Source organism: Nyctereutes procyonoides, unplaced genomic scaffold (assembly GCF_905146905.1).
Source record: "Nyctereutes procyonoides isolate TBG_1078 unplaced genomic scaffold, NYPRO_anot_genome, whole genome shotgun sequence".
In the NCBI taxonomy this organism is placed as follows: Eukaryota; Metazoa; Chordata; class Mammalia; order Carnivora; family Canidae; genus Nyctereutes; species Nyctereutes procyonoides.
Genome location: NW_026575020.1, coordinates 18,723,252 through 18,735,809, shown reverse-complemented (window position 1 = coordinate 18,735,809; position 12,558 = coordinate 18,723,252). Strand labels below are relative to the sequence as shown.

General features: G+C 44.6%; 1 protein-coding gene across 2 annotated transcripts in view; it reads right to left on the bottom strand.

Annotated features, from left to right (window-relative positions):
* Window positions 1-9,635, bottom strand: part of AATF (apoptosis antagonizing transcription factor) — a 104,971-nt gene extending 95,336 nt beyond the window's left edge. For both annotated transcript variants that reach the window (XM_055333051.1, XM_055333060.1), the window contains exons 1-4: window positions 9,370-9,635; window positions 8,169-8,360; window positions 5,699-6,130; window positions 4,707-4,844 (exon numbers count right to left, since the gene is read on the bottom strand). In XM_055333051.1, the coding sequence (XP_055189026.1) occupies window positions 4,707-4,844; window positions 5,699-6,130; window positions 8,169-8,360; window positions 9,370-9,454 (847 nt within the window). In that variant the 5' untranslated portion in view covers window positions 9,455-9,635. The remainder of the gene's footprint in view (window positions 1-4,706; window positions 4,845-5,698; window positions 6,131-8,168; window positions 8,361-9,369) is intronic.
* Between the last annotated feature and the right edge of the window lie 2,923 nt (window positions 9,636-12,558).

Here is a 12,558-nt window from a genome sequence, read left to right as displayed (position 1 = left end):
CCTTTGCCTGTGTCTTTGCCTCTCTCTCCCTCTGTGTCTGTCATGAATAAATAAATAAAATCTTTAAAAAATAAAAAAATAAATATTTGGTATCTTTTGAATTTTGAGCCCTGTGAATCTACGCCTACGTTAAAAATAAAATCTAAAAAACAAAACAAATATTATCTATAAAAACTCCATGATTGCCCATGACTTACTCAAAATTTAAAAAGTTATTCCTAAGGGGCACCTGGGTGGCTCAGTCAATTTAGTGTCTGATTCTTGATTTCCTCGCAGGTCATGATCTCAGGGTGGAGAGATTGAGCCCCAAGTCAGGCTCCAAGCTCAGTGTGGAGGCTGCTTGAGATTCTCTCTCCATCTGCCCCTCCTCCAGCTCACACACACTCTCTCTCTCTCAATAAATAATCAAAAAAAAAATTTATTCTTAAGGTGTCTACTGGTGCTGAGATCAAATTAGCATTAAAAATTGTAGTCTATTCAATTCAAAATAGTTGAAGGGCTGGGGGAAAGGCCAGAGATTGTGGAGAGGGTGAATATGAACGAGAAGTGGGAAGATGCAGGGGAGGAAAGACAATGTAATTTATTAATAGTGGAATTTGTTCTTATACTCGTACGCAAGTAAAGTATCTCAACACTTCTCTCTATATATTACATTATACTGTGTTCCTGGGTTCTTTTGCTTATGGGAAATAGCAAAATGTCAACCATTGTTTCTATTAAAGGTCTTTAATGATATTGCATTTTAGATCTGTAATGAAACATGGTGCTCATTGCAGTTTGTAATGCATCTCATTAAATACATTAATAACATGCATTTCACTAAAAGGTCAACTTATTATGGCTGAAGTTTGGCTTTCCTTTAATCACTTCATTTAAAGCTACAGAGCCAACTCTGAAAAAGATAGTAGAGAGTGTCTGTTACAGAAATCCTCTCAATTCTCCCATCCATTAAAATTAGTTACACTTACTAAGAAATCACTGTTAATGTTCTTATATGGAGTAACAGTATTGTGATTTTTCTTTTTTAAAGATTTATCTATTTATTTTAGAGAGAGAGAGGTAAATCTATAAGTAGACTTTAGAGCAGGGGGAAGGGCAGAGGGAGAGGAAGAGGAGGGAGCCCGAGACCCTGAGATCATGACTTGAACCAAAATCAAAAGTCAGACACTTAACCGACTGAGCTACCCAGGCACCTCAGTATTATGGTTTTTTAAAAAGTGCTTTTAAAGATACATGCTGATTTACTGAAAAAAATGATAAAGCATCTACTATTTGCTTCACACAAATCCAGAAGTAGAGGGAGAGTTAGTATAAATATAAATAAATAAGATTGGCCAGGAGTTGATGACTGCTTAGCTGGTAAAGGCATGTGGGTTCATTGTACATGTCTCCATGCTTTTATGTAAGCTTGATATATTCCATAATGACTTTTAAATAACTCATGCTCAGGTTTCTTTCTTCCTTATACATTGCTGCCACCAACATAAAAGACCTGCCTCCTAATCCTGTAGGACTTTTAAAAAAGAAAAACAGAGAAGAAAAAGTAACCTCTTTAGAGAAAAATGCTTTTGCCACAGGAAAACCCTTAATTTTGCTAAAGCTACTTTATGACTTATCACTTCTACAACTACTTCAAGAGTTATAATCACCAACATGTAACACCAAGGTGATTGCAGACTAAGTGCAAGTGTATTGGGGAAAGGAGATACTGATCTAGTTTCTGAAAACTAGAGTTGAGGGTGCTGACATTAGAACAGCATGCTGCTCATCAGTTTAACTATGGTTAAAATCTCCTGCTTTAGAAGCTATTTTAGGACTATGAGAGTAAACAGCAATGCTAAAGACAGAATATATCAATCCTGAGAACAGGATCCCATGTGTAATGAAACTGACGTTGAGAGGATAAGAGGGGTCTGAAAGGAGAAAAAATTAGAAAGGCAGGAGAACCCAAACAGCACTCACAGTGTCACCAAAGTCAAAGGCAAATATGTCAAGGAAAGGTTGAATGCTTCAAAGAGGCAGTAGCTGGCTTTGGTGGCAAGGAAATCTCTGATCATCTTTTCATAGTTATGAGACAAAAGCTGAATTGTGAGCATTAAAGGAGAATGTAACACTACACTTTCCAGAAGGAATGCTTAATTTAAATTATATAGGAAATTTGAGTACTAATAAAAAGTCAAAAAACACTGAAGACAATGAGGATGATGGTTATTACACTGATGACCATCATTCACATGACTGATCATTACCAAATGCTTCTTTTGGCAGAAAAATACCCATGCCTAACATGTGTGCCAGACACTATGCTAATGCTTTATACTGATCATGTCCTGCAATCCTCACAATCCTACTATTGCCCTCTCTCTGTGAAGTAACCTGCCCAAGGTCACATAGGTAATCCATTGCCAATATGGATTCTAAAGCCAGGCGGTCTAACTTTAACTCCTATAAGACAGTGCACTGACAAGAGATTTATTAAAGACAGTAAGTTCCAGTGCCTGTTCTGGGGTCAGTACATATTCAGCCTTGGTTCTACACTAGCCATATAGCACAGTATAAATGGTGCACCCAGAGTAATACAGCCCAGAAGTTTTTCTTAAACCGTTTACCAATATAGGGAAGTATTACATTTTTATGGCTGTCATAAGACTGAAAACAAACAAAAATTAGCCACCCTGGGGCATCTGGCTGGTTCAGTTGGTAAAGAATGTAACTCTTGATCTTGGGGTCATAGTTTTGAGCCCCTCGCTGGGTATAGAGAGGATTTAAAAATAAAATCTTAAGGTGCCTGGATGGCACAGTCGGTTGAGTATCCGACTTAGTTTCAGCTCAGGTCATGATCTCAGTGTCAGAGTCTGCATGGGACCCTCTCTCCTTCTCCTTCTGCCCCTCCACCCCATGCTCTCTTTCTCTCCCTCTCAAATAAATAAATATTTAAAAACAAATCTTAAAAAAAAATTAGTCACCCATCAGATGTGCAGAAATGTTACTTACTAGATACTATTGAAGAAACTATCATTCAGGTTAGAATGAATGATAGAGTATGTGGCACTAAACAAACATGCCTTTCTTCTCCCTCCTCCACTGCCACCCACCCTCTCAGATTGTCACAGACATCTGTCACATTTATTGCAATGCACCAATGAGACAAAGAGGGAATTGGTTAAGTACAAAAAAAAAGATTAAGAAGATCAGAACAGTTGCGAAATAAAAGTAAATGATACTAAAGTAGCTAAAGAAACTAAGTTACACTCAAGAATAAGAATGTGTCCACCTGACAGGGACTAACTCTTAAAATAGCAATATTTTAAGATGATTTTTTTTTTTTAAAGGCACAGGCTCAAGTAAAAAGAGTAATAATTAACAAAATGGAAAAAGTCTCCACATGTAACACTCCAGACATTTAACCTAGAGCAGTCTAGGCCTCCCTCCAAAGCAGACCAGGAATTAGGGTACCAGGGCATTAAAAATAGAGATGGGGCACCTACCTGGCTCAGTCAGTAGAGCATACTACTTTTGATCTTGGTGTTGTCAGTTTGAGCCCCATGTTGGGCACAGAGTTTACTTAAAGAAAGAGGGGGGGGGAGGGAAGGAGGTAAATAGCAGGTAAATGCTCCAAAAATCTCAAAATTTTTGAAAATTGCCAATTTATCATTTATTTAAGAAGGGGAGAAAAACTAAGGGAGGGATAGAAAAGATCTACCCTCACAGTATCCATGGGGTTCCTGACTTCAGGTACCCCCTGATGGACCTGATGGCTGCACCTTAGGAAGCAATTCCTAATTACAGCACGTATTCCGGGGCACCTGGCTGGCTGAGTCGGTAGACTATGTGACTCTTGATCTCAGGGTTGTGAGTTAGAGCCCATGTGTGGCACAGAGTTCACGTTTAAAAAAAAAAAAAAAAAAAGGCAGGTATTTTCCCACAAGAGAGGTTTGCAGGATCCCCTACCATAGAAATCCTAAATATTTACTTTGAACTTTGAGGTGATTCTATCTGGAGGCAGATGTCCTCCCCGGGTCCCTTCCAACTCTAACTCCATGGTACTATAAAAACAAGTTTTAAAGAGCAAATGAAAACACTTAAGTCTCAGCATGCAAATATGGAACAGCAATTCCAACCACAGTACACTAAGCCCAAATCTCCCTCTGCCCCATTCTTTGGTGCCCTTGGGCACACAGCACAGTCCACAGGAGGCAAGGCATGTAACACTTCAGACATTTAGGCGGTGCAGAAGACTTTTAAATAGTAAGGTAGGAAAGCTGGAGTTGGCTCTGCTATGCATGAACGAGCTCTATAACTTTGGGCAACCCATTGTCTCTGGGCTCTGGTTTTCTTATCTGTAAAATGAGGGGACTGCAAACCAAGTAATTTCTAAATTCATCGGGACACCTGGGTGGCTCAGTGGTTGAGTATCTGTCTTCAGCTCAGGGTGTGATCCCACTCTCAGAATCGAGTCCCGCACCAGGCTCCCTGTGGGAGCCTGCTTCTCCCTCTGCCTATGTCTCTGGCTCTCTCTGTGTGTCTCTCATGAATCAATAAATAAGATCATTTTAAAAAAAAAAAAAAAGTAAAAACTATTCTGTACCATATTATCACTGAAACTAAATCTCTTCAACTGTGTGGTGTTGCAAATACAATCCAAGTATATCCCAATATATACTCCAGTGGTTCTAAGTATCCCCATATGACATAAGTATTCTTACTATTTTTTAGGGCGCTGGCAAATTCCGGGCCCCCTTTGTCCTTGAAAATAGGGAAAACATCTGGTTGAGGAAGCTGATTGGTAGTCAACAGAGCTTTTTGTAGCTTGATCCTTCCTTCCAAGAGCTGGTCCCACAGTGCTGAAAAAGAAAAAAGATTTCATTCCTCAGTTACAAAATCTTCCTGGGTTGGGGGGGTAGAGAAGGGGTAGGACAGGAAATCACATCAGTCTCTACAAAGCATTGCTTTATCACAGCTTCCTAGCACAAAAATACTTGCTATTATAGGAAATAAATTCAGTACCTTGGAAGCAAGTATTTGCTATACCAGAGAAGGAATGATGAAGCCCCAAGAGAGGAGAAAACTGTTTCCTCTTCAATATTCCACAGTTGGAATGCCTGGGTGGCTCAGCAGTTGGGTGTCTGCCTTCCACTCAGGGCATGGTCCCAGCATCCCAGGATCGGACCCGTGTCCAGCTCCCTAAGGGGAGCCTACTTCTCCCTCTGCCTACATTTCTGCCTCTCTCTGTGTGTCCCTAATCAATCAATCAATCAACCAATCAATCTTAAAAAAAATATTCCACAGTTGTTGGAAGCCTGGGTGGCTCAGTGGCTGAGCATCTGCCTTCAGCTCAGGTTGTGGTCCTAGGGTCCTGGGATTGAGAACCACAGAGAGCTCCCCGCAGGGAGCCTGCTTCTCCCTCTGCCTATGTCTCTGCCTCTCTCTCTGCGTCTCTCATGAATAAATAAATAAAATCTTAAAAAAATATATTCCACAGCCGTCAAAGCACTAGAACAGAACCAGCTGAGCAGCTCAGTGTAGAAATGATGGGCTAAGCACAGAATAATGGGGCTTCAGGCCTCTAGATAGGGGAGGCAGGTCACAAACTAACTGGAATGACATAGGAGTGAAGGAACAGCCAAAACAAATAAACAAACAGGAGATCAAAAGTAGACACTTAGAAAAATAAGCCAACAGCAAACCGTGTACAAACCTATCTGGTTCTTCACAGCTCTTCCTTTCTCCACTTCCTCGGAAACTCTGACACCGGAAAAGGTCATCACTACACCATCATCTTCACTATTTTTGTCTGCAGCCCTGTCTTCATCACTCTCACCCACGGAGTCTTCATCTCCATCCCCTTCTTCCAGGCCACTCTCCTCCTCTCCATCTTCCTCCTCCTCACTGCTACCGAGGTCATCCATTCCTTCCGTGAATCTTTCAAAGTCACTGATGCTCTGGACACTAAAACCTGGTGTTTCCTCAGGGCGGCTTCTGCTCCTCTTCTTCCGGGCCAAACTGCTGTCCCTGTCATTATCATACTCCTCTTCCTCAGCAGCACTCATGCCATCCTCATCGGATCCCTCCAGACCCAGCCCCTCTGAATCTCCATCTCCAGACTCTTCCTCATCAGATACCTCCTTGTCTAAGCAAGAGAAGAAAGAAGGAAAACAAGACGGATGTTACTTTGAGACAAACACTAGGCTGCATCTTTGATTTCAAATAAAGGACTGCATGCAACATCCATCAAAAAATAATAATAATAATAATACATATTATTACTATACTCAATTCAATTCAAATCTTTATTGTACATCTACCTCGATAATGCTACAGGGAAAAGCAAAGGTGAACAAAAAACATGGATCTCATTCTAACAAAAGGTTCTAGTGGAAAAAATAGACCCTGTGAAACTTAACATAGACAGGGCTTGAAAACCCAGAGAAAGGGGAAATTTTAAGTGTAGGGCAAGTGGATTTAAACAAGGCTTTTAAGAAAGAGGCTAGTAGCCTTTGATCTGGACCTTGAAGAACGGTAAGATTTCAAGTAAGGAAATTAACAGTTTTCCCAAATCTACATCTGAAAAAATTTAATTCATCATTAAATGTACAATCTATATCACTACAGTGTACCCTGTTTATTAAGTACTTATTAGGTACCTATTATGAGCCAGGTGTAGATAAAAGCCAAGAAATAACAACTAGAATGTAACACCTATGGGGAAGGGTTCATAGCTTGGTGGAAGTGGTAGATATGCATGGTAACATTCATATTATTACCATTATAATGTCATTAGTACACAGCATATGGAAAAGGATCCATCTAACTCTCCTGGAAAGATGAGGAATTGGCTTCATGTGAAGGAAACATTATAATTTTACTGATTAAGCATAAGTAACAACTTACATGATAGTCTTCTGTACTTCTTTAAAGAACTATTTAAACTCAAGATATGGAGAGGGCTGTCAAAATATAAATACAAAACTAAGTATAAAAATAGCAGAGATTAATGATTAAGTTGTTTTTATGTGTGCCATTTCTCATATTAAGGAATATTCATAGAGTAGTAATTAAGAGTATAAATCTTGGAGTCAGACTGACTTATTTGAATCCTGACTCTTCTGCTTACTAGGTATATGACCTTGAGCAAGTTATATAAACCACTCTGTCCCTCAATTTCCTTATCTGTAAAATGGGGATAAATACTACCAGCTCCATAAACTATTGGGAGTATCAAACAAAATGATACATGCAATGTTAACAGTAACAGCATCTTTGGAAGACTTACCATGTTCCAATCTCCTAGCACTTAAAGAGTTTACCACAATGCCTGATATATGGTGAAAGCCCAATAAATATAACATTTGTCTCACAATTGGTCCCTTTATCACTCTCTAGGCAAAGAATGTGAAATGAGCTTATCAGGAGCCCCCCAGAACTATACCAAGGGCCAAATCATGGATATCATAACCTGAATAATAGTTTCTTCTATAGTATCTGTGGTTTCTCACCAAGGCACCTCTCTAAAGGAAAAAGAAGATGGCATCCACTCAGTAATCACCATATCCAGCCTCTCCTTTTTTTCCACTGAGAAACTTAGGGTGTTTTAAAACTCTAAGCTGGTGTCCTCACAGTCTTCTAAGGCTCTTACAGGGAAGAGGGAAAGATTTTGCTATTTTTACAGTGGCAAAAAAATGAGCTTCACAAATTATTCTTATACAGTGACCCAATCAATGCAAGACTTGAAAAACTAAATGAAGGAAGAGGGTCAAAATCCATGAGTAGCATGTTCATCAGATGCAATTCTTTTTCAACCCATAGCCTTCTCCAATACCCAACACATATTGCCTTTTCTTTCCATTTTAGGGTAAGGCATTAGGCTAAACATAAGGATTATAGAAACTTGATGGCCCTGAGCTTTAGACTTGCTTACGAAGTGAAATAAAGTAGCTCTTAAGATTCTTTCTAATGCCAAAATCATGGTTTCTCCTAAGACAGTACGTGGACACACACACACACACACACACACACGAGACTTGCAGAGATCCAAAAAAGAATAACAATAATAATAATAACCCCAAACAAACCAACCACACACACACACACAAAAAAAAAAAAAAAAAAACACAACTTTAAACAAGTAGGGAAGAAAGAGAAAGTATACCAAGCAAACATCTACTCACCAGATGAACCTGGCAGAGTCTGCTCCCAGTGGTCCTCCTTCCAAGCTTTTCTAGAGGTAGCCTTGCCAGAATACCTTTTGTCTGTGTCCAAGAGGGAGGCTGATGCCAGTTTTCTGATGCTACCCACAGCCAGGTAATCACCTTCCCCATCTTCCCCTTCATCAAACCTGTCAATCACTCTGGCAGCAGTGGCTGTAGGGGAGGGGTGGGAGCGGGGGAAGTCTCCAGGTTAGAGGGAACTTGAACGGTAATCCTGTCCAATCCTTTTAACGCATCCTCTACAAAATCCCAACTAACTTCCAGGAAAAAGAAACGCATGACTTCTCAAGGTAAGACCACTACCGTATTGCCGTCCCTGAACAGAAAGTTGACCTCTGCATCCGCTAGCAGGGCCTATTTCTACGCCCTGGATCATAAAAGCTAGCCTAATCCTTCTTCCACCTGTGACAGTGGCTCAAATATTGTTAAGTCAGCCATCTATCCTCCCTCCCTCCCTCCCTCCATCCCATCCCTAAGGCAGTTTGCTTATCCTGGCCCACCACCACCACCACCTCCTCCACCCACCCCCACCTCCACCCCCCTTTTGGCTGATATTTCCTAAGACACGGTCCAGCACTCACATTTATCCTTCCTTATTCTTCCTTCCTCACACTTCTCTGATTCAAGTCTAAAGCAGGATTACTCCCAACTAGACCTTGAACACCAGCTTACAGAACAGCAGTCGCATTCGTCAGCCCCTGAGCAAGTGTCTCGAGGCCTAAGGAGGCTTAAGCAGCACCACGGAATCCCACTTCTTCCTTCAATCTCCAAGTAAGTTCTTAGGGGCAGGCCGCCTTAAAAAACAAAACGGCTAAGACTTCCTTCTCACTTCTAACTCTACACCAGTAAGGGCATCCTGAAAGATACCTAGTCCCACCAACGACCAGACCCTAGCTCCCTGCAACAGCCCTGGAAGCCTGAGGCCCCGGGATGCTCCGCCCACCCGAGCACCCAGCCCAGCGTGCGGGTCGGAAAGGAGCCGAAGCCCTACTCCCGAGCCCGGGCAACGCTCCCAGGAGGCGGTTTCCCTCTGCGCGGGGGAAAGCCGAGCAGGCCGGGCGGCGAGGCCCGGTGGCCGGCCGCTGTCGCGCTGCCGCGCTGCCGCGCTGCCCTGGGCCGGCCCCACCGCTCCGCACGTGGCCTTTCCCCAGTCGGGCCTCACCCTCCTCCGGGTCGGCCTCAGGATCCGCCTCACGCGGGCGCGGGTTCAACAATTGCTCCAGCTGCAGCGCCAGCGGCCCCGCCATCGTCACCAGGTCTCGCTCCGCGCCGCTGCTCGTCAGCGTGCAGCCCAGCTCAGCCCCAGCCCCGGCCCGGGCCCGGACGGCTCTCTCCCCGCCGGGGCCCTGTCGCCCGGCAGACTGCTCCCCGGAACAGCCAGGGACCGCGCACAACCCCGCTCTAGCTCTGGGCCGGCCACTTCCGGGAGGCGCGCGGGAGGGGGCGGGGCCTGCGTCTCACTACGGGCGTTGCTAGGAAGAAGGCGGAAGCGCGCGGGAGGCTGTAGGGAGGGTCGCCGTCCCCGCGCGCGTGCGCGTGCGCGTGCGCGGAGGGGGTTGGTGTGGGGGGGGGCGGTCCGGGAGCGCGCGAGGGCACGTGGCCGCCGTTGGCGCTGAACAGACGCTGCGATGTGCCGCGGCCCTTGTTCCCCTTTAAGATTTGCCCGAGATTCGCTTAGAAATAAAGTGTAGTGTGGCCGTGGCCTATGATGGCTGATTTGAAAAAGACGAGGGAGTAAAGGGTGAGCATCTCCAGCCTCAGGTGCGCTTTCAGGGACGCACAGACTGAACCAAGATGGGTTTGGCATTTAACAAGTTGGAGGAGGCTGGGGCCGGGCACATGCCTGTGACCCTGTGGTGGGCAGGCTTGAAGAATCCCACATCAGGGATGTGCATGTGTGTGTGCCGGACTGTTGGCGTCGTTATTAACGGGAATAATTAGAAATCGCTCCGGCGGGATGCCTGGGTGGCTCAGCAGTTTAGCGCCGTCTTCAGTCCAGGGCCTGATCCTGGGGACCCGGGATTGAGTCCCACGTCGGGCTCCCTGCATGGAGCCTGCTTCTCCCTCTGCCTGTGTCTCTGCCTCTCTCTGTCTCTCATGAATGAATGAATGAATGAATGAATGAATAAATAAATAAATAAATAAATAAATAAAATTCTAAAAAAGATTTTTATTTATTTATTCATGAGAAACACCCAGAAAGAGGCACAGACAGAGGCAGAGGGAGCCTGCCATGCAGGGAGCCCGACGTGGGACTCGATCCCGGGTCCCCAGGACCACGCCCTGGGCTGAAGACGGCGCTAAACCGCCAAATAAATATTTTTTTTTAAAAAATCGCTCCGTCTGTTCATAAATAAAGAGCGACGCTGCATTTTCTTCGAGTAGCCTTGTCTTAGGGAAAAGGAGGTGGTGGCGATTACTCTGTATCCTCATTATTGGTATCTGTTCAAAGGTGAAGGCATACCCACACCCTTGAAACTGGTGCACAAATGCAGAGAAACCTGTACCGTTAGAGGGGCACAGGTAGACTCAGAATCTAAAGACTTAATAGGATCAAGTTAATTACACCCAGCCACATGGAAAGATAATCCCTTTGTATTCTCTCCTTCATGAAGTATGCCCTAACTGCCCAATGTGTGGCAGGCACTGCTAGATGAAATACAAAGATGAGTAAGTTAAATTCTCTCCTGAAGGTGATCAGCCTAGGGGGGCAGACAAACTTGTTAACAGAACAGGCAACAAGAAATGATAAGGGTGAGTTGAAAGTGGTCTATCCTTCCAATGTCTGTCTGAGGTCACCTGTAGAAACTTAGGACGCCCTGAACAGAAACTGCATCAGAAGAGTCCAGAAGACTGTTAAGGGAGCCGGACCAAGTTGGATCCCATAGCTGAACAGCCTGGGAACCCTTAGCTCATCAACTGTTTCCTGTGGAACTTAAGGGAGGTGAGGGTCCCTGACTTTCACAGTCTCAATATGCCCTCAGGGTCAAGATCAATGAGAGACCAATCCTTTAGTGAGGCTTGCTCCTGTCCCCTTCCTAGGTGGCTGCAGAGGGGAAGGAGAACCTGTCTGTAGGGCAGACCCCCTCAAACAGGAAAGAGAAAAAATGCCAGGCTTTACCAGCAGCAAGAGGATTCAGAAAACAGCTTTGTTTATTTTTGTTAACATATCCCCTGTAATTGCAGTCTGGGGCCTATGACTGGGGCTTCCAGAGGAAAAAAACAAAAACAAACAAACAACAACAAAAAAAACCATGCGCCTCAGGCTGCCACAGGGAGCCTTCGCCTTGGACTTCAAAAGAACAAAAATGTTTCTTTCCACATTTAGGAAACTGCCTCCCCCAATCCTCCTCCCTTCCTATTTTGAACAATGGCGCTTAGAATCCCTGCCTTCAGGGTAAAGAAAAGGGAGAAAAGAGGGAGGGAGGCAAGACAGGTCAGAGACCACCTCTAAGCTGTCAGGCAAACAGGACACTAGTGGATGATTCTGGGTAGAAAATGGTCAGAGTTCTGCTTATCTACTCTCCCTTCTCCTTCCCGGTCCCCACTGACTTGGAAAGCCTTGGAAAGACTACCGTACTCTAGTCACAAATATCCCAGGGCCCCTCAAATGCTTCTCCTGCTTTCTTATGCCACACTGAGGGTAGGGAGGGGGAGACAAGAGAAAAGAATTCTAGGTCTTAATATGCAGCCGAGAGAAATTGAGGCATGGGGCAGGGGAGCACCCTCCTAAAAGCCCTCTCTAGGGGGCCCTCTCTGCTTGCATGCTGGTGTCTTGAGAAGGAAAGAGGGGTTTCCTGGTGGGAACAGGTCTGGAGATGGAGAGTGGACTACAAGCGAGGATATTTCTAACCTATACCTTCTAGAAGAAACGTAAGCCTCTGAATGCTTTGGGGATGAGAGACAGCAGATTTGATGACCAGAGGGATGGAAATAAATGGGAGCACTCTCCAAAAAGAACAGTCCTCTCCCCTGGAGGTCAGAGGGTCTCCTGGGTCACAGTTCTCTGTCTGCTGCCTCAGGGCTGCAGAGTGACAGGCAGAAGATGGGCAAGGGTGACATTAGGTTACCATCCCACCCCCACCGTTGTCCCAATCAACTATTCCTATGACTAGGTGTTTCAGAAGTTTAGGGAAACCAGGTTCTTGTCTGCCTCTCTTTCCAGATGCCATGAATCCCCAGGTCCCTGCCAATGCCTGTCCTGGCTCTCCCTACTTCTCCCACACCTTGCACACCTTGTCTAGCCCTGATGCAGTCCTCAGTCTCCTCCAGCCTGGAGAAGTTGGAAGGGTGAGCCTCGGCTCCCTAGCCCAGGGCAGATGGTAGCTTCCCCAGGTTGGAACCCTGAGGG